The sequence below is a fragment of the Anneissia japonica genome, unplaced genomic scaffold, assembly GCF_011630105.1.
Source record: "Anneissia japonica isolate Jap-2015-1 unplaced genomic scaffold, ASM1163010v1 scaffold287834_len5846547_cov211, whole genome shotgun sequence".
Lineage (NCBI taxonomy): Eukaryota > Metazoa > Echinodermata > Crinoidea > Comatulida > Comatulidae > Anneissia > Anneissia japonica.
Window position 1 is genome coordinate 5,312,901 of NW_022704992.1, and position 25,566 is coordinate 5,338,466.

Here is a 25,566-nt window from a genome sequence, read left to right on the forward strand (position 1 = left end):
TCGTTAGAAACGCAAACCTCTGTCGTCGTAGCCATCGAACTCATTTAAAAATGCAGGGATCCCAAGTTGGGAGAAAGTACTCCAGAGAGGTGTGATCTAATCACATCTTATGCTAATATTCTGCACGTGGAGATACCATCGGCCAGCTAACCTCAGGGTGGCAATATCATAGCAGTATTAAAATTCAAGCATTCTGAATTATTTCCTACATGTGCATCAGTTTGAACGTTTTCCCTTCCTTGTGGGAGTGCTGGCGACCGTTCCTATTTCCGAGTTTCTTATAAATTGGAACCTCTGACTTGACCCTCTAAAATAAAGGAGTGCCATGATCTACCACAACTACCTTCCCGGGCCTTCGATCGTGGATCTTTAGCTATTCGGCGAACTAAATTGTTGGCCACCTATTTGAATTCTTCTCCCTGTGTGCAAACTCCTTCCTGGCCGAATTGGGGCCAATTTCATGAAGCAAATTTATGCATCTTACAGTCTGCGGATGCTTACGTAGGAGATGAATACATCTAAATTTATGTCTTGTATACTAACATATCTATCTAGTTTGTGACATATCATATAATCATATACACCGATGTTACTGTATATTATTGAACGAATAATTTCGGAATAATATTGAAAGTATGGTACACATTTTGATATACTACTCTACAAAGAATGATTGTAATCCGCTTGTCAAATTTTTGAAAAATGCAAATCTGTGTAGCAAAAACGATGAGCATTTATCAAAACATTAGGTCGCGCTACGAGTCAGAAACACTTAAGCTGGCAATCAGCCAAATAATTTTTTTTAAAGAAGGGTGGGTTCAGCTTTTATGGAAGTGGTGGAATGCAGATTCTTTAAAGCTTTTTATTACGATATATAACACGAATTTAGCATTACTCCTGTATGTTTTCTTTTTATTAATTTTAATACTATTTTTATCAATTAAATAAATTTACTGTTTCCATGTATTTTAAGCATGAACACTTATGTATGTTTAATTTTACAACACTGAAATTGTTTTATGTTTGGAGATCTCATTCCTACCCTGTGGTCCCATTTTATCTCCTTCTCTTATCGTTTTTAATATTTCAAAGACAGATCCTCAGTAACATTTTAACAGGCGTTTTAAGTGATGAACCGTGTAAATACCCAACATTAGTGCAAATTTTTAAAATGTTTTATTGTATTTAACGTCTCATTTTATATTGTATTGTACATATGTTACTTTTACAAAAGCACTGCAAAGAGCGTGTGTCAGTGTTTTAAAAGCGTCGTTTCAAATAAAGTTATTATTAATATGAGAGAATATACAAACAGGTTACATACTATTGGAACTCAATCAAAGAGGATGTGATAATGTAACTGTATTATGTTGTTTCATAAGTTCCATATGTTACTCGCAAAAACGAGTGAGAAAGATCAGTCGGTTTTTTGGAAACCTGGAGCGATATTACCAACTCTTTCAATAAACCATTAGTTGTGTGTGCTTGAGCATGATTGAAGCGCAACACCAATCCATAAAACTATCACATTTGTACCTATCTATTAAAATTAAAAAGTTTATTACATAAAAAGAAATGACTAAAGTACATATGTAAAATCAACAATTGTTTGATCATGTAATAAAACAGTAAAAAACTAATAAGTACAAGGTTGTTATTGTTTTTCAAATACCAACCTCAGTAAACACTTCTGCAGATCTACACTATTGATTACCCCCTCCCCCACTTCAAACTACTTTCCCTACCCCAAAGTAAATTTAGCATAACATTATGTTAGCAGGCAATAGTAAGTTTAAGAACTATATACCAAGGAACCATGGATATGTTTAAGGACTCTGTACATTTGGCGGAGCATGTATATCTACCAAATATATCTTACAGATCAGTTCATTTGCAGACCATGTAACCCAAATTCTGCACCGTGGAACAGACTATAGGATGCAAACATTTACGGACAAACCAAATGAATAAATGAGATTATTACAACCCAATACATTTAAAAGGTGAATATGGTTAATATGCAAATTATTTCAGGTGTCAGCTGACTATAGGATGCAAACATTTATGGACAAAGCAAATAAATAAATGAGTTTATTACAAAGCAATTCATTAAAAGGTGAATATGGTTAATATGCAAATTATTCCAGGTGCCAGCTGTAAATGATAAATCCACATGAAAATGCACTAACATACCTTCAAAGTTTTCGAAAACTGAAATTCTCCCAAAACTACTATGTGTTCCTTCATAATGGTAGATCATTTTTGTGAGGCAAATATGGATTGTTTATTACAATTGATAAAAATTACAAGTCTTCATCTCTGTTTTCATAAAGGCTTAAGTTTCTGCGCTTGAACTTTTTTACCCCCGGGCTGGTTGAACTAGAGCTAAAGTCTGTGTCTTCATCCTGTGATGAATATACACTTTCATTGCGTCTTTTAAATTTCTCAAGAGATGAGGAAGTTGAATGGTCAGTATCTGTATCAGCTGAGGTTTTACCTGCATCGGTTAGGTTTGCAATGTCATGTACTGTACTACCAATGTCACTGTCAACTTCACTTTGCAACAGAACATCACTACTTGTGTCCAATGATAAGGGATCTTTACAGGATGTTGATCCACTTCTCCTTCTAATGGCAGCTAATATCTCCTCTTCTTCCTCTTTAAATTCATCTTCCAAAAACAAAACCTTTTTTTCTTCAATTGAAACTTCTTTAACTAGTTCATCGTCATCATCTTCATCAACGTCATCATCATCTTCGTCGTCTTCGTCGTCGTCGTCGTCGTCATCATCATCATCATCGTCATCATCTTCATCATCATTTATCGAGATTTCATCAGGATTTACTGATGTCTCTAAAATGGTATCATCAATAAAATCTTCGTTAATTGAAGTTTCACCAGCAGCTTCATCTGACATTGAAATTTTAAAATTGTCTCCACTATCCCCAAGGAAGAAGGGATCTTTGAGTCCAAGCTTTGCACAGAATTCTGTGGTTTGTGGATTCACACATGCACTCGGCTGTTGTGCTCTTCCGACTGAGTTTCTTGGATTATAAGCTTCTGCTGTTTTGGTGAAATTTTCAGGGATCCTTAACGTATCTCCCATAGAACTTCTCGCCACATCCATCTGTTCTGCAGTGACACTGTAGTCATATCTACATAAGTAAGTTATAAGATAAATATAAAAAGAGAATAAATATACGGTTTAAAAGTTTTAGATATTACGTTCTGTTACTACAAAAAAAAATTTCTTGAATATGTATTTGCTGAAATCATTCAGTTCAATAGTTAAAGAGTACGGAACTGCAAGAGTTCTGACTCTCTGGGTTTTGTTGAAATGTAATCCTATTTCAAAAATACTACCAAGAACTAGAGGGCGTCCTCCAATAGGCAAGTTTTGAACTCTATTTAAATTCTAATAGGGCACCCCCTATCTCGTGGTAGTACTTTTTTTAAAGTTTCATTGTGTGCATATAAAATCAGAGCAGTTCTATACTCTTTGGCTAATACTGGCTGTATTAAGCTGAGGCCAACTTGGTGTGGGATGTGGAAGTAAAGTGCAAGTGGGGCAGCTGCATGGCATCTATTATTTATTTACAAATATCTCAGAATTTATATGTACTTTGAGACTTGAAAATATGGGGTGGTCTTGGGTATGGGTCTCGCTTGGGGGATTAGCTGTGTGCTGTCACAGGAATTGAACCCACGACCCTGGGATTAGAAGGCAAGCATCTTAACCACCAAGCTATTCAACTCCACAGTAATCCTATTACCACTGTTACTAGAGCTACCAATCCACCTTTGCTGCTATACCATTACAAATTTCAGATAATAAATTTATTCTACTGGTCACAAGGGTTTAGTCACATTTAGTTTGTTTCAAACTGTTTGTGAAGTGAGGCCTAACAACTTGGATGGATTGGAATAGATTTATTCGGCGTGAAATACACCAACATACTTACCAACCGTCTCGCATTTTAAAGTGATTTTGGATGGAACATGCATTTTGCAGAAAAACATGCATGATCCTAAATGTGTCACGCATTTAGCATAAGTCTATGCGTGATAACGAACTACAGTATCACAGATTCAGAGGAAAATGTATTTAAAATTAGAAGAAATTGGTTTTATTAAAAATATCAAAAACGGTCATGCAGTAACTTAAGTCATTAGAAACTACAATATTTATGTGAATACTTATTTCACTGTCGCGTTACTAAAAATTGATAAGTAAAGAAATATTTGTTTGTCTACTTACTTCGGGCGCTCAAATTAAACGTACCTTGAAACTCAAATTGTATGTAGCTTTATTAAAAATATTTGGCTTATGTACCTGTATTGTCAACAAACACTCCCTGAAATCATTTTAAAAGAGCTTAAAATGCTGAGATCGTCAGAGCACCACCGGCCACACCCCCGCCGGAGCTCAACCCCTGGACCCCGCCCCTCCCTCAGCCAACTGGTGTAGTCACTCACGCATTTTAAATCTCTCAGGTTGGTAACTATGCACCAAAGACAACCAAGTCTTAAGAGTTATTTCCAGTGGGTCCTTCTAGTGGTGATTTGGGCAGTAAAATAGAATCCCTTACTCTTTTTTGATGTAGGTACTGTATTCTTTAATGTGTACATTGGCTATGCACACACAAACAATAGCTTACACAACTCATTATAAAGGCCTTACTGAAACTTGCATTTCAGCCCTTCATCTAAAAAAAAATGTGAGCAGTGGATAGAATTGAACCGGGGACCAATGTTGTGCAACAATCTGAACAGTTCTGTGCACACACAGTGGCTACCACCAGGTTAGCCAACTGAGCTAAGATGGTCCTAAATACCGAAGGCACCAAAGCATAGGCATAGTGGTTTTCCATGTTTTTATCATTTTAGTATGCTAAAACACTGTTATTTTCTACAAATAGCCCACATGTTTAAAAAATTAATAATCTGTTAGCAACTTACACCACAACAACCAGTTTGCATATGATGGTGAATAGTTTTGCACTGATTTAGTGCAATAGAAAAGTGGGGGAAATTGGGATAACTGGTTGATGGCACTGATCATTAGGTTTTTGATAGCAGAGTACTTACTTGGCATTGTAACCAGGAGCAGGCATATGAACCAGCTTAGGCGAGGCTGTCATTAATCCATTAGTGACTTGAAGTATGGCTAGCCATTCGGCATCATAAGAAAGTGAATATGGCGCATCTTCCTGGCTTGGTATCTCCAACACCTAAAAAGAGTACAACAACCGAAAGGTCCACGGATTAATCTCAGATAAGATAGTATAATACATACTCCAAGTATCCAAATGCATGCCATTATGTCGGGATTCAATATTTTGACATTAATTATGTCATCATCAGGAGGATCAGGAGTACACTACAGTTTTATCAAATGTGGGAGCTATTTTGTCAATAAATATTTTCATCATCAAATATTTTAATCTGCACTCATTATTGATGTGCGTTGCTATTTTCAAATTAACATTTATGCAACTTAGCCTTTGGCTACAATGGAAATATTACTACAGTAAAATGATTTAATTTAATTTCTCTGTTGTTTCTTTGTATTTTTACTTTCTTATGGCTTGTCAATTACTTTTTGCCAATTCAACCACAATGACATTAGGCGTTCGTTAAACACCTTGTTTAACGAACACTCCAACCGCCAATAATTGTGATTTAGAATAAAAACAAAATTTTGTTTTTGGCCAGTTAGCACCCTCAGCCACGAAAAATGTATCTTTATTACACCCTTGCTTCCCTAAATTCTCCAAAAATAAGATATATATATATATACTGTACTTCTTCCTTAATTATATTTATCAATCTTATTACTACACTGTTTTAATTCATCAATAAAATTTTATTTTTATTTTCTCCTTTGAATAGATGCTTTTGGCAAAATAATTTTGCTAAATAAGAGACAACTTTTATATTTATTTTTCCTGCCCTCCTCTGACGACCTTTAATAAAAAATAAGTTCACTAAAAGAGGTATTGCACCCAGTAGGCTATTTCAGGCTTCCAATAGCAGTTAATTTGAGAATTTTTAGTTTGTTGGATTTCCCAATATTTAAAATACTGTTTGTAAAAAATCTGAAGAATTAAACACAAATTTAAGGTAATTCCTTATTTAAAAGGATTAAATATGTTATGCTAAATTTTTTCTATTAAAATTTTGAAATTTGTCAACCATCCAATTTAAGGTTTATGGAATGAATATAGGTATGGTCCAAATTTCTTGTATGCATTTCGATTGTGTCCTTAAGCAAGGCACTTTACCTATGTTTGTCTCTCTCCGCCCCTGCCCCCCACCCCCAGATATATAAATGGTTACGTGGTAGGATGTTGTGGCAATGACTATTGGTAATGTTGCTTCTTGAAGTAGGTTATATAAGAAAGTTGTATTTACTCAATATTACATTAATTGCTTCAGGGTTTTCTTTAACAGATCAAAAAAGTTAACTATTACTGTACATTGTATATGAGTGGTAAGCCTGAAAGCCTGAAAGATAGATATTGCAAGGACAGATTTAGGACTAAGTAAAACAGATGGCTAAATATAGTGTTAGTGTTGATATTACTTAATTCCATTTTAAAGACCTGCCAAACATTTGATAAGACAAATATCGCATGTGACGAGACAAATATCACATGTGACGAGACAAATCTCGCAGACACATTCATCACACAAAAGAATGTACATTGGTGTCAAAAAATGATTGCCATGATATTCTGTACGTCTGAATCACAGAGGATGCAAACATTGTGGTCTTACATGGACTTGTCACCATGTAATGAATATCAACATTAATACACTTGGAGTACTAGTCTATTCATCTAAAACTTGCTATTCTATATTTAGCAATGCATTAACACTGTAAAAACCGCTGAGAAATTAATCACGTTTACAAGACCTGAAGGAATTGACGTCTTGGCAGACACTTGTCCAGCGCAAGAAATTTTGTCTTCTTTTCTTCTCCATCATTGTTCTGAAATAAGGAAATAAAAAATTTGGTAACTACCAGGTCTATTATTACCAATTAATACATAATAAAATACTGAATAAAATAATTAAAAACATATAAATATGTACAGTTAGTTTTGTTTTTTGTCATACAGGTAGAGATAACAAGTATTAGATAAACTACAAAGAGGGAAAAAAACTACCTACCATAGTTCATCTAGTATAGCTCCTACCCTTTGTACCAACAATTGTGCCAATTTGGGGGTGGGGTGGTGGGTCATAAAAAACATAATTTCAACTTCAGGGATGGGCAATTAAAAGTCAAAATCTCAACACTGCATGCCTGATTTAAAGCCAATCTTTGATTTTGTTTTTTAAAAACTATTTGTAAAGTCAGTTGAGCTACTTATTCACAGTACACCCTGGGCTTTTGCCAGGGAAATACTGGTAACTAACATTGGATATAAAGTAATGGGTGGGGTTATAGCCAAGGTGGGCTTATACATAAGGATCACTTTTATATACAAAAAACTACAGTGCGGTAGTAATAATTAATGACTGGCGGTGAGTTCATAAAATAAGGTATATAAAAAATCAGTCAGACAAATGTAGCCTAGACCATAGGCTAGATGAAATAATGGGGTGATTGAGTAGAACAAAACGTAGAATAAAACTTAAAATAGTCGAAAGATATTATAACTGGCAATAAAACACTATTTATAATAATCATTACTATTTAAAAACATATATAATGTTTGGATTCTGTACCGTGGTCTCCATAATGTTTATGCAAAGATGTAAAGAAAATATAGTAAGAGAATCTCTTTCGCTTGGAATATTTCTTTTACTAATTCTTGAGGACTGCTATTTTTAACACAGTTAAAGTTCATGAACTTTGTTTTTTCTTCATTACATTACCTCATCTTTAACGCAAATAACTGAATACAGAATATTGTATTTCATGGCAGGTTTTAATGGCTACGGTTGTCAGTATAAAACACTAATAATATTATTATTAAATTACTAAATACCAACTGTGTTGTTTATCTGTCATGCAAATAAGTTACGAAATATTTTTTCACGGGTGTGTTCTGCTGTGCTAAAGCTATTAACTTTAATAAAATCTTAAAAATAAAAAAATAAACTTTAATCTAAGTGTCCTGTATTATGGTAATCAGCCTCTGTTCTTTTATCAATTCTCTTTGCCCAGTATTTTCTTTTTTCTATCTTTTGAAATTTATGTAAGATACCATTCTTAATTTGCAGGTAAGATGCTATTTTAACGAGCTTCCAACCAATAAGATATTTTTGAAGAGATCCTACTTTAATTTTGTTCTAGTTTACACATTCAAGATCCATTATTTTTCTCTAACTCTTACTGCTGTATATTATGTTTTAGTCTTTTTTTCACATTTAATGATATTCACGGACCATTTATGAACAGTAATCTACAGCCAGTTTTAACTGACCATTAGCAAATAAGTAACAATAGAGTATTTGCATAACATGACAATCATGACCTATCGCCACATCTTTTGCTTTAACTAGAATGTAAATAATTCATCCCTCTTCTGCCATTAGCTATTTATCCTGCAATTCACAGGCGTGTAGCGCGTAGGCGCATACATGTATGCGGTCATTTTGACATTTAAGATGTACGCTGTAAGCACGAGTCTAATGAGAGGTTGTACGAAAGCCACTTTAGAGGACCCATTTAACAATGTATGTATAATGCCTGTAAATCCCTGGATAAAATATTAGACTTATTGCATGTGGACGTACAAGACACTGACACAGTCAAAGGTTAAAGGTTATACATTTATATTGCGCAAAATAAAAGAGTCTCAACAATTGAGCAGTTGTAATTGGAAAAAACAAGAACTCTAAGCCAGCATCCTAACCACAGGAGGCTCTATTCTAACTTTTGGATGTTGTTATTATTTATTTGTTATATTAGTATTTTTAAAAAGTAGATAAATCAAATCAGTCAGATCTACAATATGTTTCTCTTCAAAGTAATAAAGAACATAAAAACAAAGTCACTCTTAAAACATAAAAAATAACTCATTTTCAACAAGATTTTTTTTATCATTTGCTACAAAGCTCTTGTAATACAGAATAATTTTCATTAAAAACAAGAAAATTTGGGCATTTTTGACAAGCTCCATTTAAATATACAAAACTTTCCTGCTCATTCTATAATTCATCAATTCGCATACCAAATCATTTGGTGTTTCTAATTCAAAAACCTTGACTATATATTAATCTTATTGTTACAAAAATATGGTAGTGCCTCCAATATAACCAGTTAAGTTTAGAACATTAGCTAATGCATACTCAAGATCACTGTAGGCCTATGCCACATAAGTCTCTAATTTATTGATTTTTCCTAGTGTTAGATAATTTCAGAGAGCGCCCCCAGTGTCCTTTTATGAGGTGTTTTTCGATAACATACTTAAATTATAAGATATTTTTAAGGTGACATCTTTGGTGATGTTTCAAGTATGCAGTTTCTTTTCCATCAAGAAATTATTGTTTGACCTGATTTTCTTCTGCCTTTTGAATGTAAAACACAATTAATATCATGCTCTATGGTAATGATTTATACTAAAGTGTTAAAGAGTTTTCGAAGATTCATTTCCACCAAGTTGAAAACAAACCAATTCTGTCTAGTCAGGATTAACAAAAAGATTCTATTCCTTAAGAACAGCTGTTATCTGTGGTAATAATTTTTTTAATGCAGTATCACTTTCATCAGGAAAATCTACATTGTCAGCATGTTCCAGCATTTGAAATAGCCAAATTTGGTCTTTGAAAAATACACCTCACAAAATTTAACCGCCAGTGAAAGCTAGAGTAAATATTATACCAGATGAGCTACCACACTGCAATGAGACCAAGGTACTTTCAAACTCAGAAGAAAAAGATGAGTTTACTTTTACATTTAACAGTGTTTTGAGAGCCTGATGCCATCTTGTCAGCATCTGGCATCATTCAGTAAACAGCGCGTAAATATTTCACAAAAATTGTGGGCGAGCTTTTGATAGATTGGGGTAGGTTGTTCCAGATAGAAGAGGCAGAAAATGCAAAGGCTTATTGGGCATAAGTTTTTGCTTTAGATTTCAGGCACAGTGAGAAGATTTAAAACCTGCATGAATAAACTATGTACTCTCTTAATCGCATGCTTCGCAATGGACCAGTGTGTGAAGTGAATAACATTGTTCGCAATCGATAAGCGGACGAAGAGTTTTCAGGTCATTTTTTTGGTTTTGCATTCGTAGTGGAGATATTATGGCTTGCTCAATACTATTTAAGCAAATATTGCATTCAAATCATGTGTTAAAGATTTGGCATACTACTTATAAACATGTGCAGGTAATTTGGAATACAATCTGGCCCGCAGGCTTGAACATTAATAAGTTTAGATACAGTTTCTGCTACTTCTTCGGGTTGTAATCTGAGAATAATTTTTTTTTTGGTGGACCATCAGAGTGAAAGATCGGTTCTTCTCATGTAAATTGTTATTCAACAGTCTTTGATAATTCCTGCTTTTTTTGTATCTGAAAAAATACATCACCACCCTTTTCATCATGTTTAAAAGGATTTTCTTATGACATAATTTTTCTTATTGCTTCAAACATATTTTCTACTTTCATCATTTTCAGTGATTTACAATATTATACAATATACTATCAAATTCAAAGTGGATAATATTTTAAATCAGATTTATTTTATACCTTGTTTAGCAAACCTGCCGCCAGCTAATATCGATGATTTCGAATAAAAATAAAATTTTATTTTTGGCCAATTAGCGCACTCACTGCCATGAAAAAATAAAAATTTCAGAAAAAATAAAAATTTCAGAAAAAAAAAGTTTTTCTTTATTTGTATTATGCCCGCCGCTGCCTTGAAATCTAACAAAATACACATTACTACACTGTTTATATTTTACAATAAAATTTTATTTTTATTTTCTCTCCTCCGTTTGGATGTTTTTTGGCAAAAACTATTTGCTAAAATAGAAAAACAAAATTTCATTTTTATTTATTTTTTCCACCCTTCTCTGACGATCTTTAAGAAAATAAGTTTGCGAAACAAGGTATAAAAAGTATTTACAATATTATGCACTTTCAATTGATCAGAATGTTTATTAGTATTCGCTTTTTGATTATAAACATAAAAGTTTGACACACAATAAAATGTTACTGCCACATGGTTGCATGCTTTGTGCATGTCTTTGAGATGGTGACCCAAATATTCCAGATTGGCAACCATAGCAACAAACATTTTCCTAATTTGTACATAAATATTTTGAACTTGGAAACAGTTTCTTTCGAATAAAAAAGGGTTAAGTTGACAGAGAACAAAGAATTGAATTGGATTTCTTATTGTGAAACACAAATGAAAAATCAAATTGTTCAATTTATATTGCACCATTCCAACAATCGTTGCTCGTGGCGCAGTGGACAAGATGTTGCTCTTTTCGATAACGTTCTCCTCCCTCGAGTGTCGCTTCATGTCCTCTGCAGCCGGTAAACCGCTGCACCTTTCATCTGTCCACGACAGGAGCCGAGTGGACCAGTACACCGGGGTACCCCCTACTCGTCTTGAAAGATGTACTGGGTTCTTTAAAGTGCACGTGAGCATTTGTGTACACTGGGCCTATGCTTATAGACCTTATTCAAGAAGACTTGATCCACCACCAGAACTAGGAGCAAGGCGGCCGCGAACACATGCCGGTATTGTTGGCTATGGTTACGGTGCCCCTGCCTAACTGCTCGGCCATTTGACTCACTCAAAACACACAAGGATAACCCATGAATCTCAGCAGACTAATTTCCAGTCGGGTTGGGTTTGGTGGTGAATTGGGCTGTAGACTAGAAGAAAATCCCCTACAGTACTCTTTTCCAAAGAATGTACTGCATTCTTGAATGTGCTCTTGGGCCATATTGCACACAAAACCAATGGCTTAAACAGCTCATTCAAAAGACGGCGCTACTTGAGACTTACACATCACAATTTTATCACACTAATACTGTACATTACAGTACCAACAAAGTAATGGAGAGAACTAAACACAGACTTGGGAAAAGAAAAATTATGTGTAAATAATAGGCTTATATTGAGCATTACAATAGTAATACAAAATACATACCTGATGTCGAACAATGGCAGGGAATTTGATATGAAGATGGGCTGAAAACCAATAGTCAGGCTGTAGATCATGTAGCAACTCTTCTGCAGGAGGACTCCCTAAGACAAAGGCAATTTTTTGGTATTTTTTTTTAATTTCAAAACATACAACAATGTACAGTATCTTAGGTAAAAACATTTCAACTGTGGTGAAGTTGCCACCCCATATGGAGTATCACCACCAGTAGAAATAGACTGGAGCAATCGTGCTATGTAAGAAGACCATGAACACTGAGTAGCAGGAGTAAGGAATACTACACATACAGTATTAATGTTGAATGTGTTATGTGGGATAATAACACAATTGATAATACTAATTGCTATAACAGTTTGTATGTTGATAATAAAATAATTAATAACAATATAATTTTAAAATAGACAGTATTTTTTTTCCTTTTATTAGTTCTGTATCATTATATAAATAAAATTATATTGGCAAAGATTAAATAAAATTTTTAAAGAAATGAAATAATACTTGGTTAAAGAATATCAACTTCATGACATCAAGAGATAATACTATTGCTCTGAATTTACTGCATTCCACAGACATGCAGCGTCTATTATTTCTTTATCAGCCAGCCTGTTAGAATGGCAGTAGAGTATTACTAAGATTAAACATCATTATATTATAGCAGCGCTGTATTCAAATGTCAATGGTTCGCGAGCCAATTACTGTCGTTGCAAGTCATCATAAAATAAAGATGGCCGACAAAAATAATTGAAGTTGATAGCTAGACCTGTAATTCCAAATCTCATTAATGACAAATAAACATTGAAAACAATGGTATTAATTACCTAGTGTTGTTGTTTCAATCTCATCCTTCATGAATGGTTTAAAGCGGAAAATCTGGTCCTTGTTACCATGGTGATAAATTCCCCTTGGCCAATCATGAGAAAGTATGATGTCAGGTGATTGAGTCAACTGCAATATATCAAATAAACCAGCAAATGCTTTTAAATACAGTATATACTCGTGTATAAAACGAGTCTTAAAATAGCAAATTAAGATAGAAAAAAAGGTGTTGTCTTACGTGCAATACACACTAAGTTTTTAAAATCAAGTTCATCTAATGTGCGGATCGTCCGTAACATGCAAATTTATTACTGAAATGTTAGTATGATCTGCATGAACACAATAATTAATGCGGGAAAATAATATTTTGATGAACATTTTAAAAACCCATAAAATGGTATTATTTGGAAGATTAGCCCTACATTTGGCTTCCTTTTTTGGCCAGCTAGATGCGGTATCAAGACCATAAAGAGTAGAAAAGTAGAAATCCCGCGAAACAAGGGGGAGAGGTCCTCTTATACACCTGACATACAAAAATTGTGCAAAAATCTTCTCAAACTCAGGGGTCATCTCATACACGGATCGCCTTATACTGTACGCGAGAATATACTGTACTCAAAATGATGTTAAAGAACTGTATATTAAAACAGGTTCCATTTCTTTAATTTAACTATTCAAAATGATGTAAGAATTTGATATCAAACAGGTTTCTGAGTGAAATTTTCTTGAAAAGACTGTTTGTAATTACCCCTGGCTTAAAATTAATATTTTATCCCCTAACTTTAGTTATACATAAAAATTGTTCAATGAACATTTCAACATGAACCGAATGATTGATTGTACAAATTTCGCTAGCTGTTTGTTCACTACCACAAAACCAAGTCAAGCAACAAGAAAGCCCTTTAGGTATGTCACCATGACAATACATTGCGCATGACATCAGTAATATCTCAGAGAGGGCTTCCACTGCTAAACAAGTCTATCACACCATGATCAAACTGACACTATCTCTGGAAACACTGAGGATAACTAAACTAGTTAAACAAATTTGACAGGCTAACTTTAGATGTTTGACTTGTACATGAGTATGAGAGCACACTATGCAAAAACATGGATGACATAATCTGATTGGCAATGTTTAAGTTGATGCTCAAATGTGTGTGGTTTGCCCATATTTGGACATGCATTGCTAATGTCTTATTAAACCCATATATTGGCAAATCAGTCATTTGCAAAATCAAAACTTAATGGTATGCAGTTTTGAAGCTGGCAAAAAACAATATTTAGCAATTTTGCTAATTCAGTATGAAAATAATTAGCAAAATAAAAATTTGATTAGCCAAAACAAAAGAATATAAGGAATTAAGCTTTAATTCTTAAGCTTTTTAGCTAATTTGAATGAAAATATTTAGACCAATTATTTTGAATGAAAATATTTAGCCAAGTTCAGCCTTTGTATTAGGATTTGGCTATTTGGCTAATGACAGCTTAAACACTGGGTATGGATGATGCTTTTTAAGTCTAACATATTATTAATTATGCCCAAGGCTAACAACATAGGCAAAATATGGTTTGGTAATATATGGTAAATATGGTAATAATTATATACGGTAGATAAGGTTTGGTAATATATATAATATAATAATAATCCCTTATTATGTTCCAAAAACCAAAATAAGGGATTCCACCCTTGCTTACAATGGAATTTGTATGCACCAAAGTGAGTACTGTAGGTACATTGTCTGCAACATTTTGAAGTTATACATGAAGATGAATTCTAGTGAGGAACTTGCATTAAGTACAGCTATGGACCCCAATTAAGATGCCAATTAGTGCTACAGTTGGCAACTTTTTACCCCCTATGACCCACCATATATTGCCATTCTTCCCATAACCCAAGGCCTCCCGTTACCCCACCCCTTAGAAATGTATAATAGTCTCAAAAACCAACATATAAAGCCAATATATCAAAATACTGTGTAGTGTCTCATAACAACATTACGTTGCGGAAAACAGATCAAGAACCCTGTGATTCAATTGTGATTGTCCTTATACTTTCGATAAGCTCTGTTTCTTCTGCCGGAAAATTTTCAATAATTGTGCACATAATTCTAATTTGCCGTTGTGCATTAAAAAACTATTAGCCTGCTTAATACTTGACTTGCCCTGGAAAGAAATGTTTGAGCAAATTATGCAAATGATGAGCACTGCATATCAAAACGGACTGAGATGTTCAAATGTGTAAGAAAAAAATAATTGCTACAGTGCTAACAATGAAGACACCTACTCATGATAAACCACTGGTGCACATGAAAGTTTTATCACGCTTATCACTTTTCAGGTCAAATCAACCAGGCACAAAACACAAACTTGAAAAAAATAGTCACAACATTTTATTAAATTGTTTTATAACAAGTTTGGCTTGATGCTTTCAAAGGAATAAATAGTGCAAGCTACCTTTAACCTTAGCCCTAAAAACGGTCATTCTACCACTGAAGAACCTTAAAATCATTGGTTTCAAGAAGCAGATGTCTAACACCTCGAATAGCTTTGAAGGAGGATCTGAAACAGTACCAACATGACCATGCTATCACACACAGATAGTAATCTTGGACTGGTGATATAATTAAAATAGGGAGCTAGAGCAATCTAATCGTACCTTTTGGAAAAAAAAAACATTAGAAACGTGATATATATCGTTATTATTAACTTAATGCTATATTTTAATTAAAAAAGTACTTTGTCTGGCCTTGGGCTTATGCCTCCTGATCCTATAATCAACTATATAATGGTAATAGCTTGTTCTAAGAATTTAATTTAATATAAATTGCAATTTTTCAAGTTATCCAAACCAATATCTATTTAAAGATTAAAGCTAAGACGAACTAATGAAAAACTACATTATAAATTATATAGGAATAATTTGGAAAATAACAACCATTACGATAATTAACTAAACAGAGAGTTTCACACACCAGAGGGCGCTATAACTGATGACCAAAATGAAGATTTAAAACTCCAAGCAAAACACTATACATCATGCAAATAAATAGAATTTTTTGGTGGAAATTAGCATAAATAAATGTAATTAATGACGACATATGCCCCAACACTATCTGTGATACCATTCATAGGCAAATAGAATTTAATGAGTAAAAGTATAATAAAAGAAGGTGCTTCTCAGTTCATAATATATTTTTACATAGTTTTTCCATTAATAGCATTTTTGTTATTAACTTATATAATTATTCAATATATAAAATCAAGTAAAATGTATCCAATGGTTAAAATTATTACATTAAAAATATTAGCATTAAATAATTATAGCTGTTGCACTCCACTAATGAAGGAACGCCTCTTCATTGAATCGCCACTCTTCAAAAATTTGTGCTATTCTCTTTTATGGACATAGCAGTCAAAAAATAAAAGAAAATATGATTAAAATAATATGGTTATACAGTGGAACTCCTATTAAGATGATGCCTTCTGGAACAAAGTGTCCCCATAATAGAGGTGTTAGTTATTATTACAGTGAAGCCAGCAGGCAGATCCTGTAGAGGACAGAGGTCGATTGAGTGGGAAGCTGAGCACAGATGGAAGTACAATGCCTGAGAGGATAAAGCTGTAAACCTTTCTCCAATGATTACTGCCATGACGTCTTCCATCATCAACTGACAACAACAGGGAATCCATGTCAAACATCATTCATTCGTACTCACTAATACTACAGAGAAGCTAATTATTTTACAGTGATACAGTAGAATTCCTCCTTTGGGACACCCCTATTAAGGGAACAACCATATTTAAGGGAAAACCCTTACTAAGCGGACATGTTTTCGGGCACAAAACAAGGGAAAGCATATCTTTTAACACTATGGCAATCTCCTATTCAGGGGACACCCCTATTAAGGGACACCAAATTAAGGGGACATTTTTTGGTTCTGAAGGTGTCCCCTTTAAGTATTTAACTGTATCTGTAGTTATGTAAACCCAAAGGTAATTATGTAATGCTATGTAATGAAAATATTAAGATTTTTACTGTGATTACATAGAGACTCTTACATCTGTATCTGAAGGTCAATGAAATTGATATTCACAAACTTCAGACATGATTCAGGACTGTCCAGTTGTGGGTGGGGTGGGGGCATTTGACCCACCAGTGGTATAGTAATTCTTGTTCCTTTTGCTGTAAATTTATATTTGTCTTCAATTGATCATACTGTCACAACAACACACAACAACAATAACACAACAACAATAACAACAACAACAATAACAACTACAATAATATTAACAACAACAACAACAACAACAATTTTTTTATTCTACTGGATTAATCTTTGGAGAACTTTTTTGGTACAGCAAATCATCCATATAACTGGGTAGGCCGTGGGTTTGTTGATAACAAAAAGGATGGGCTAAAGCAAGATGTACTGTAGAGTAAAATGCCTTTATTTTACACAAGATTATAATAATTACAAATTTAAAAAAAAACAGGTTAAAATGAAAACATTTTTTTAAAAGAAGGTAGAAAATATACCTGTTTGAAGCGGAAGACTTCTAGATTTCTAATATGATAGGCACTACGTGCTGTGCTGCGGTTGTAAGGTGCTTTTTCAAAATGGCCCTTCTTGTAGTCGTGTTGCTTGTAGATACCAGATAAACCAGCTATCCTTAGGCCCCCATAGTTTAAAACACTTGCATATCCTATTGCATTGGATGATAAAATAACCTAATTAATTTAATCTATTTAATCTATTATGTTGGTTACGTTTGAAAAAGATAGGATATAGGGATAGTACAATAATAGTCTTGTAAATTTCTCAAAATGTAGATCTAGTTTCCCAAAATGAAGTTCTAATTTTTCAAAAAGTAGTTCAAATTTTCAAAAATGTAGTTCTAATTTCCATAAAATGTAATTCAAACTCAAAATGTAGGTCTGACTTGATCAAACGTCCGCTGCAAATTCTATTCCAAAACGTAAATCAAAAACCAGCCTGGTTTAAAATGCATTTTACAACAACGCTAGACATGGACTTTTGCTGCGTATGGCACTAGACTTGCGAAATGTATATCAAAACTAATCAGCCAAGAATGACGTGGGCCTGTTCCATTAATGATGAGGGAATCATTTTTTGCTGCAGTCCAATGCCTAAACAACGCTTCCCAGTGCGTCTGCTAATTTTTAAGGGTCAAGGTACCGCGATTACGAGCCTTATGCTAGGCTTTATAGGCTAGGCTTATGTGGGCTGGGATTTGCAACAATATCTTGGACTAGGCCTCTATAATATAGTAGGAGGCATGGTCCTAGTCTAGGCCTATAATATAGTAAAATTCTGTATAAGTAGTCATATGATTACAGGTTTACATTGTACCAAGATCGATATTAAGGATCGCATTTATTTTTCATTGAAAATAAAAAGAAAACCTTGAATAATTTAACTTAATTATTTTAAAATATTCCAAATCTATATGCTTCAACAAAAAAAATAAAATAAAATAAAAAATAAATAAATAAAGTTAATTTAAAACACAAACAACGCAATAGGATATAAAGTTTGGAAGAATAATTGGTATACTGTACTGTATTTCTGAAGTGCCATTCGTTTTGGGGTTGCTACAATCAGGAGTTACAATCGATCCAATAAAGGAAAAGCACTATCTATTTCATTACATTCCAAAAGGAGGATTTTGGATGCTATTTAAAATTTGCTGGAGATTGAAAAATTATCTGTTAACTGCGTTGTTAAAGAACATAGAATGGTGCATGACTTTCGGACTGGTATAGGCCTACAGTAGGGCTATGTACTTTAGGTGTAAATAAATACAGGAAAAGGCCAATTTTAGTGAGAACTAAAACATGTTTTAATAACGTAGGGCCTATATACAATGCAAAGCAGATTGATCACAAAATCAGAAGCATGATCTCAAACATCAGAACCCAGCTTTTATTGTTTAAAACTGTTGGGGCCCCATTGAATGAAACTACGGTATTATAGTTTATATATTTTTTTTTAATGTCGGGGCCCCTCGCGCCTGGGGCCCTGGCGCTCCGCCCCACCCTCAGTCAGTGCCCGAGCGTAACGCAACTGATTGTAACAACTGCTGGTTGTAGCAACCCCAAAACAAATGGCGCTTCAGATAATACAGTACAGGTATACCAATTATTCTCGCAAACTTCATATCCTATCGCATTGTTTGTGTTTTAAGTCAACATAATTTTTTTTTTAAGTGTACAGTTTATTTGAATATTTTAAAATCCTTAAGTTAAATTTATTCTTTTTTAAAGATTTTTTAAAATTTTCAATGAAAAATAAATAGGATCGTTGATATTGACCTTTGTACAATGTAAACCTGTAATCATATGACTACTTTATACAGAATTTTACTATATTATAGGCCTAGACTAGAACAAGGCTTCCTACTATAGTATAAAGGCCTAGTCCAAGACCTTGTTGCAAATTCCAGCCCACATAAGCCTAGACTAATTAAAAATGGTTTATGTTCTACTATGACAAATGCTCACTTGGATATCATCGTGATGCTTGGAATCATGATCAGGGAAGCAACCTTGTGGTTGACAGATTTCAGGCAAAATTTCCATAAAATGTAGAATTTCACTTTGAATAAGCTTGTATTGCGACGTTCCCTGCGGTGTGTTTTCTTAATTGGTGGCCTTACAATTTACAGTAAGGCGTAATTCTTATTCGTAATTTTGTTGATATTTAATTCACTATCACATAGATTACGAAAAACCTGGATTTCGCCACGATGGGATGATAGTATTATATTGTAATATGGTCTTTTTTTTGATAATATAAAACAGAAAATGGATTTTAAAATAAATTAGAAGGTTACAATGCAGTCTCTGTTTCTCGTTGTTCTGGTGGGTAAAGCCAACCTCCTTATCATTCCAAAAGTGTAGGAGTAAATTGAGTTGAATGATAAGAAAGGTTCACCACCTCAGTTTAAGACTGGAAGTCTCAGTCATGAGCAGTTTTATTCAAAAATTTGTTGGTTTGGAAGTTGATTTCGCTTTTCACTGATTCAAGCATTTATGGTAAATGCATAACTCTCTTAATAATTTCATATTCCTGACTATATGACCAATTCATATGACTGAATATATCCACAGGGTGCCTGGCCAAAATCTCAAAATGGATATAATGGATGAATTGTGTATTTTACGAATCATGGCAGACTGAATAAAAAAAAAATATTTCTGGATCCGCATCTGATGAATGAGAAATCATTTGAGAGAAAATTTAAACTTATAGAAAGAAATATACAGATTAAAATCACTCATGGCCAAAAATGCAGTTCAGGAGCACCTATGTTTCAAAAACAATTCAACCTGATCACATGATAACAGTGTTTTGCTTACCAAAGTAGTAAATGTTTGGGGCAACCCATCCTCCGTATGGCAGCTCTTGTAAATAATTTGATGCTTCATGGTTACCTCCAATAAACAATGTCAAAACTGGTGCTTTTTTCTCACCTGAATAATACCTGTTTAAGAAACATAATTCAAATCATGTACTTACTCCATGTAAAAATAAAACAACATATATTAAAAAATTTACAATTAGACTGAATAAAATAATAATAAAATTAGGGACATTTAATCAAGCAGCGGTATACAATAACTAAGGAAAGACATGGGGAATAGTCCCCACCAATTGGAAAGTAGCCAATCAATTAGTTAAAATTCACCAACTAATTTTACCAGCAACCTTTAGAAAATCACATCACCCAATTAATAATAGGCCTATTTTCATTTCACTTGTTAACACAAACCCCATCACCAGCAATCCGTGCTGAAGCAACTTATGGCATGCCACTTTTGGGAATTGCAGCTAAATATTGTAGATAAATATTAAGAATGTACACACATTAAATTCTTACTTATAAAAAGAATTCATGGTTTTATATTTATCTGGCACTGCCATGCACTGCAGATCCCCTTCATTTCTTACAGACTGAAAATCTCCGCAACAGAGTAGAAGGTCAACTTTTATATCTGAAAAAAAAAACAGCTTTTTGTTAAGCAATCACCAAACATTATTATCTGCTTCAGCCTGGGGTGCAAAAATTTAGGATGCAGAACTAAATCCCTATGCACTGGCAACCCCCCACCCCCACCTATGCCCATGCTATCCATGCTAGATTTGGCATAGTCATGTTCACACCTAGCTTAAGTCAGGGGCTGAACCATTACTAATGATGGGTGGAACAATCGAAGCCCCAATCTGGGAACTATCATAGATGGAAAATGGTTTGAGAGGTGTCCCCTACACAATATGGGGCATAACATCTTGAACTTTTCAGAGTTCAGTTATCTCTAAACATTTTTTTAACATTCGATAAAAAATTGTTTTCTGTTGTAGAAAAATTCCTTTCACCACCCCTGATCTGTCACAGTAGGTTCGCAGTCAACCAGCACCCTGTGCATATAACATTTCGTAAAGATAAGAATAAAGATAATGTGTTAAATACAAGTTTATAAGACAGGATAGATACGATTATCCGGAGGTCTACATTTATTTCCAAATAACATGTTTTTTATAATCATAGTATTTTTATTTATAACCATCATATTTTCATAGTCAACGCTTCAAACTTGTATGGAACAATCGTAGCAAGCTTCTTCACAGAAAAAACTTGTAGACAACAGTAAAATCGTAGTCAGCTTGGTAAAAACTTCAACAATCATAGAATCAAAAAAGACTTTTCACCAAGTTAGTCAGATTACATAGTTACCAACCTGAGAGATTTTAAATGCCACACCAGTTGGCTAAGGGAAGGGCGGGGCGGTGCCCCGGTGGGGCCTGGGTCCTAGTCACATAATCAATGGTTGGTTGCGACAATGACCGCAAATTTGATTCTCGAACGAGATAATGAAAGCACTCTAATGACTCAAGCTACTGTATGACCATTTTTATATAAAACCTTTTCTTCTAATTTAAAATACATTTTCCCCTGAATTTGTGATAGTTCGTATTCACGCATTGACTTGTGCTAAATGCGCATTTCATCCAAAATCAATTTGAAATGCAATACCATCCCGCAGGATGCGAGACGGTTGGTAATTATAACTATGAGATTACTTTACTGGGGGCTAGGCTAGGCCACAGGCCTAGGCCTAAATATCATACTAATCTATGTGATTTACCTAGCTAGGCCTCTCTAGGCCTAGGCCTACCACCTAGCCTAGGCTAGGCCTATACTGGATATAGGCCTAGGGCCTAACTAATCTAGTAGCTGATAGATAGAATATACAGGCCTAAAGGCTAGGCCCGACATACCTAGCTAAGCCTAGGCTAGGCCGCCTGTAGGCCACTTGTCTTACCCTCTTTCTTTTCCAGATATTGGATAGTTTCATATATCTTATCAAGCTCGCCATGTGCACATCCTTCTACTGCAACCTTCATCTTCACAAATTTCTTTAACAATGTGTACAAACCACAGCAAAAAGCAGGGCCAATTTGTAGGTCATAAATATACTTACAAATTGTCCCGCGGCCAAAAACGTCTTAGCCAACTAGCTCATTCAACAACAGTGGTCTACGCGTGCCGGTGGTGGTGGTGGTGGTGCATGCGGCTACCCCTGATCTCTATAGTAGTAGAAATCTGGTGTCGTTCAATCCGTACCCAAACAACCCGAACCCACTTTGGTCAACCCGTACACAAATTTTGATCGACCCGTACCCACGTTTGGCCCGTACACGTCATTTTGGGCAGTTTTAATTTTCTCTGCTTCGTTTTCTTTTTCCTCTGGGCCTATTCTTTATTAGTGTCTTTTTTCTTTTTCTTTTCTCCTATTATTTAGGCCCTATGTATATATTATTATTATCATATTAAAAATCATTCATTAAATTCTATTATACATAGGCCCCTATATATTATGTATGTATATATGCATATATACATATAATATATGTTATAAAAATATACATACACATATATATAATTTAATAATTTATACATACTATGTATATATAATTATACATGTATATGAATATATATGTATATGTAGGGCCTGTATATATGAATATATATGAAAGCTCTGGTTCTATTTCTGGCTGTTTACTTACGTTTACTTTTTAGCTGTTGCTTATCATTTTTGTATCTCTACTGAGATCCAGCCATTGTTTCCCACAGCATTGTTGTACACAAACCAACCCGTACCCATGCCAACCCGTACCCATTTTTGCTAACTCGTACACAAATTTTGGTCAACCCGTACCCATGTTTGGTTAACCTGTACACATTTTATTTTGGTCAACCCGTACCCAAAAGATCTCGTTAACCAGCGTTGATAAATGTTTTTAAAAAAAAATATTGTATTTATTTTCAATAAAGCTGATAATAAGGTACAGCACACATACATGTACTATAATTGTTGGTTTATTCTATGGTATTTTATTTTTGTTACACATTTCAGTCACGGTGTATGGATCGCCGAATGTGCGACCACATATCTACAACATGGTAGCTAAGCTGTTACCGTTTGTTAAACACAAAACTATACTAACTATAATTATATGGTAGTAAAGTTAATGATATGGTATAATGATAAATGAAAACAAAGGAAATATATAGTATTTTCATATTTATTTTCCATATCAAATTATTAATATGTTTATAATTATATACTGTATATTTTAATGGCCACTCGAGGCTTCTTTAATGGTAATATACGTTCCCACGAATATAGATTCCCACTGTACTCTTTGAAGCAGACACAAAGTTTTGATACATATTCTGATGTTTATAAAATACACAAATAAATGGAAATACAATAAAATATGGTTTTAATATCAAATATAATGTATGTTAATGGCTGTTTCGGGCTTCTTTTTAACAATCAGGAACAACTCAATTAGTACTAGTTGCCTGGAAACTAACTATAACAAAAATCGGAAAGAAACTTTTCCACAAACTGGTTCCCACGAACTTCTTGTAGGGTAAGATTCTTTGTACGCCGCCTTCAGGAATGTGGACGCATTACTGCAAAGACTAGCTATTTTTAGGTGCAAACACGTGCACACCTACTGTAACTTCATACACATGGTAATAGTTCAACCCCTTACCATTGCACCCCTTCTCCTGGATCCAGGGGTGGCGCCAGCGGGGTGCCGGGGAGGCCGTTACCCTCCCATCGGGGAGAGCTGCCTTCCCCCACCCCACGTTGGATGGGGAGAAAAAATGTAGACCTATATGTATTTTCTACATATTAGTAGACCCCAAAACCGATTTAATAAGCCTTTGAAAATCCTAAATTGGTCCCTTTTTTCGGAGGCTTCGCATATGGAAACGTTTTTGCCACTTTTATCATTTGCTAGTTGAGCTATCACGAAAGCAACGAACTGAGGTCAAATCAACCCTACTGTATAGGTATAGTGTACCCTCCAAATCGAGACACCTCTAATTCCGATACCCCTCTAATTCGAGACCACTCTTCCAAAGACCCAAATAGCAATCTTCACCATTTTAACACAAAGCTAGCCCTCTAATTGGAGACCAAACCCGAGACCGCCCCAATCGGGTCCCAAAGGTGGTCTAGAATTGGAACTGTATATTAGGATCGACCAATTAAAAACATTTGGTTTGTTTCATTTTAAATACTGTATGGGGTTAAAATACTAACAAAATTCAATTTGCACGGTAAATATTCTTTTGTTAAAAGCTGTATTTTACCACATATTTAACAATACACATAGTAGAATGTAAAGTGAACAAATGTTGAGATCTCTCTTCCCCTAGTCCACGCTTTCGTGTTGGCTGGATTGGCTTAGCCCTACCCTACACACCTGCGGAAATTTTCAAACGGTCCAGACTATAAATTGCAGGTTTTTTTTGTTTTGTTTTTTTGTTTTTTTTGTTTTTTTTGAAGAAATATAGCAATTGCTGCAAGTATCTTGTCTTAGGACATTTGTTTTTTTTAATAATGGTAATAAAAGCACACAAAAATCCAACTGATAACTAAATTAGGCCAAATTACACGAAGAAAGAAGTCAAAAACAAACACTGCGAACAAACAGAAGTATGTCGTCATACCAGTGAATTGGACTATCACGATTGAGAGATTATTTGACCCCATGAGAGCCAATCATGGATTAGAACGTTTTTATATTTTCTTATTTTCCGATAAAAATACCCAACCAATCATACTAAGTTTTATATCAGCTTCAAGCTTATTATATTCTCTCCAGGAAGCCACTTGGGCCAACTCGAACAAAGTAGTCTGTGGGTGAGGGAGTAAGAAACGAGCTCACAACAGCCAAAAACCTCAAATTTCTTGAAATTCCCTATCTAAATCGGGGGTGTCTATAAAACGAAGACCGAAGACCCAAAAACGAAGACCCCTATTTTTTCTCTTTCATTTTGATTATAATACGCCAGGCTCTCACAAAATCCAAATTACGACCCGAAAAACGAAGACCTCCAGTAATTTCTCAATTATCTTATTGAAAGTATTTCAAAATCATAAAACAGGTGCCAAGTACATATTTCATTTTTTTATCACGATTGGGAAAAAAATGATGTGGGTCTTCATTTTTCGGGTTCGGTCTTCGTTTGTAGACACCGGGCCCATATAGGGTGTCTA

The 25,566-nt window shown here is 34.4% G+C and overlaps 1 protein-coding gene across 2 annotated transcripts; it reads right to left on the reverse strand.

The window, feature by feature from the left end:
• Nucleotides 1-1,533: 1,533 nt before the first annotated feature.
• Nucleotides 1,534-22,644, reverse strand: LOC117104967 (lariat debranching enzyme B-like). 2 transcript variants are annotated; one of them, XM_033245946.1, is made up of 9 exons: nucleotides 22,465-22,644; nucleotides 20,862-20,976; nucleotides 20,341-20,465; nucleotides 17,497-17,663; nucleotides 12,959-13,085; nucleotides 12,126-12,223; nucleotides 6,921-6,995; nucleotides 5,090-5,232; nucleotides 1,534-3,156 (listed from the first exon to the last, which is right to left on the reverse strand). In XM_033245946.1, the coding sequence occupies exons 2-9, from the start codon at nucleotides 20,903-20,905 to the stop codon at nucleotides 2,304-2,306; spliced, it is 1,632 nt and encodes a 543-aa protein (XP_033101837.1). In that variant the 5' UTR covers nucleotides 20,906-20,976; nucleotides 22,465-22,644; the 3' UTR covers nucleotides 1,534-2,303. The 2 variants fall into 2 exon arrangements, with proteins under 2 accessions (XP_033101837.1, XP_033101836.1); XM_033245945.1 differs by having other exon boundaries at nucleotides 22,306-22,644.
• Nucleotides 22,645-25,566: the final 2,922 nt, after the last annotated feature.

Coding starts and splice junctions, on each gene's coding strand:
- LOC117104967 (XM_033245945.1), bottom strand. CDS start 22,387: ATGAAGGTTGCAGTAGAAGGATGTGCACATGGCGAGCTTGATAAGATA. Junction 20,466..20,861: donor ACCATGAATTCTTTTTATAA/GTAAGAATTTAA, acceptor TTTCTTAAACAG/GTATTATTCAGGTGAGAAAA. Junction 12,224..12,958: donor GATTGAAACAACAACACTAG/GTAATTAATACC, acceptor CCTTTGTCTTAG/GGAGTCCTCCTGCAGAAGAG.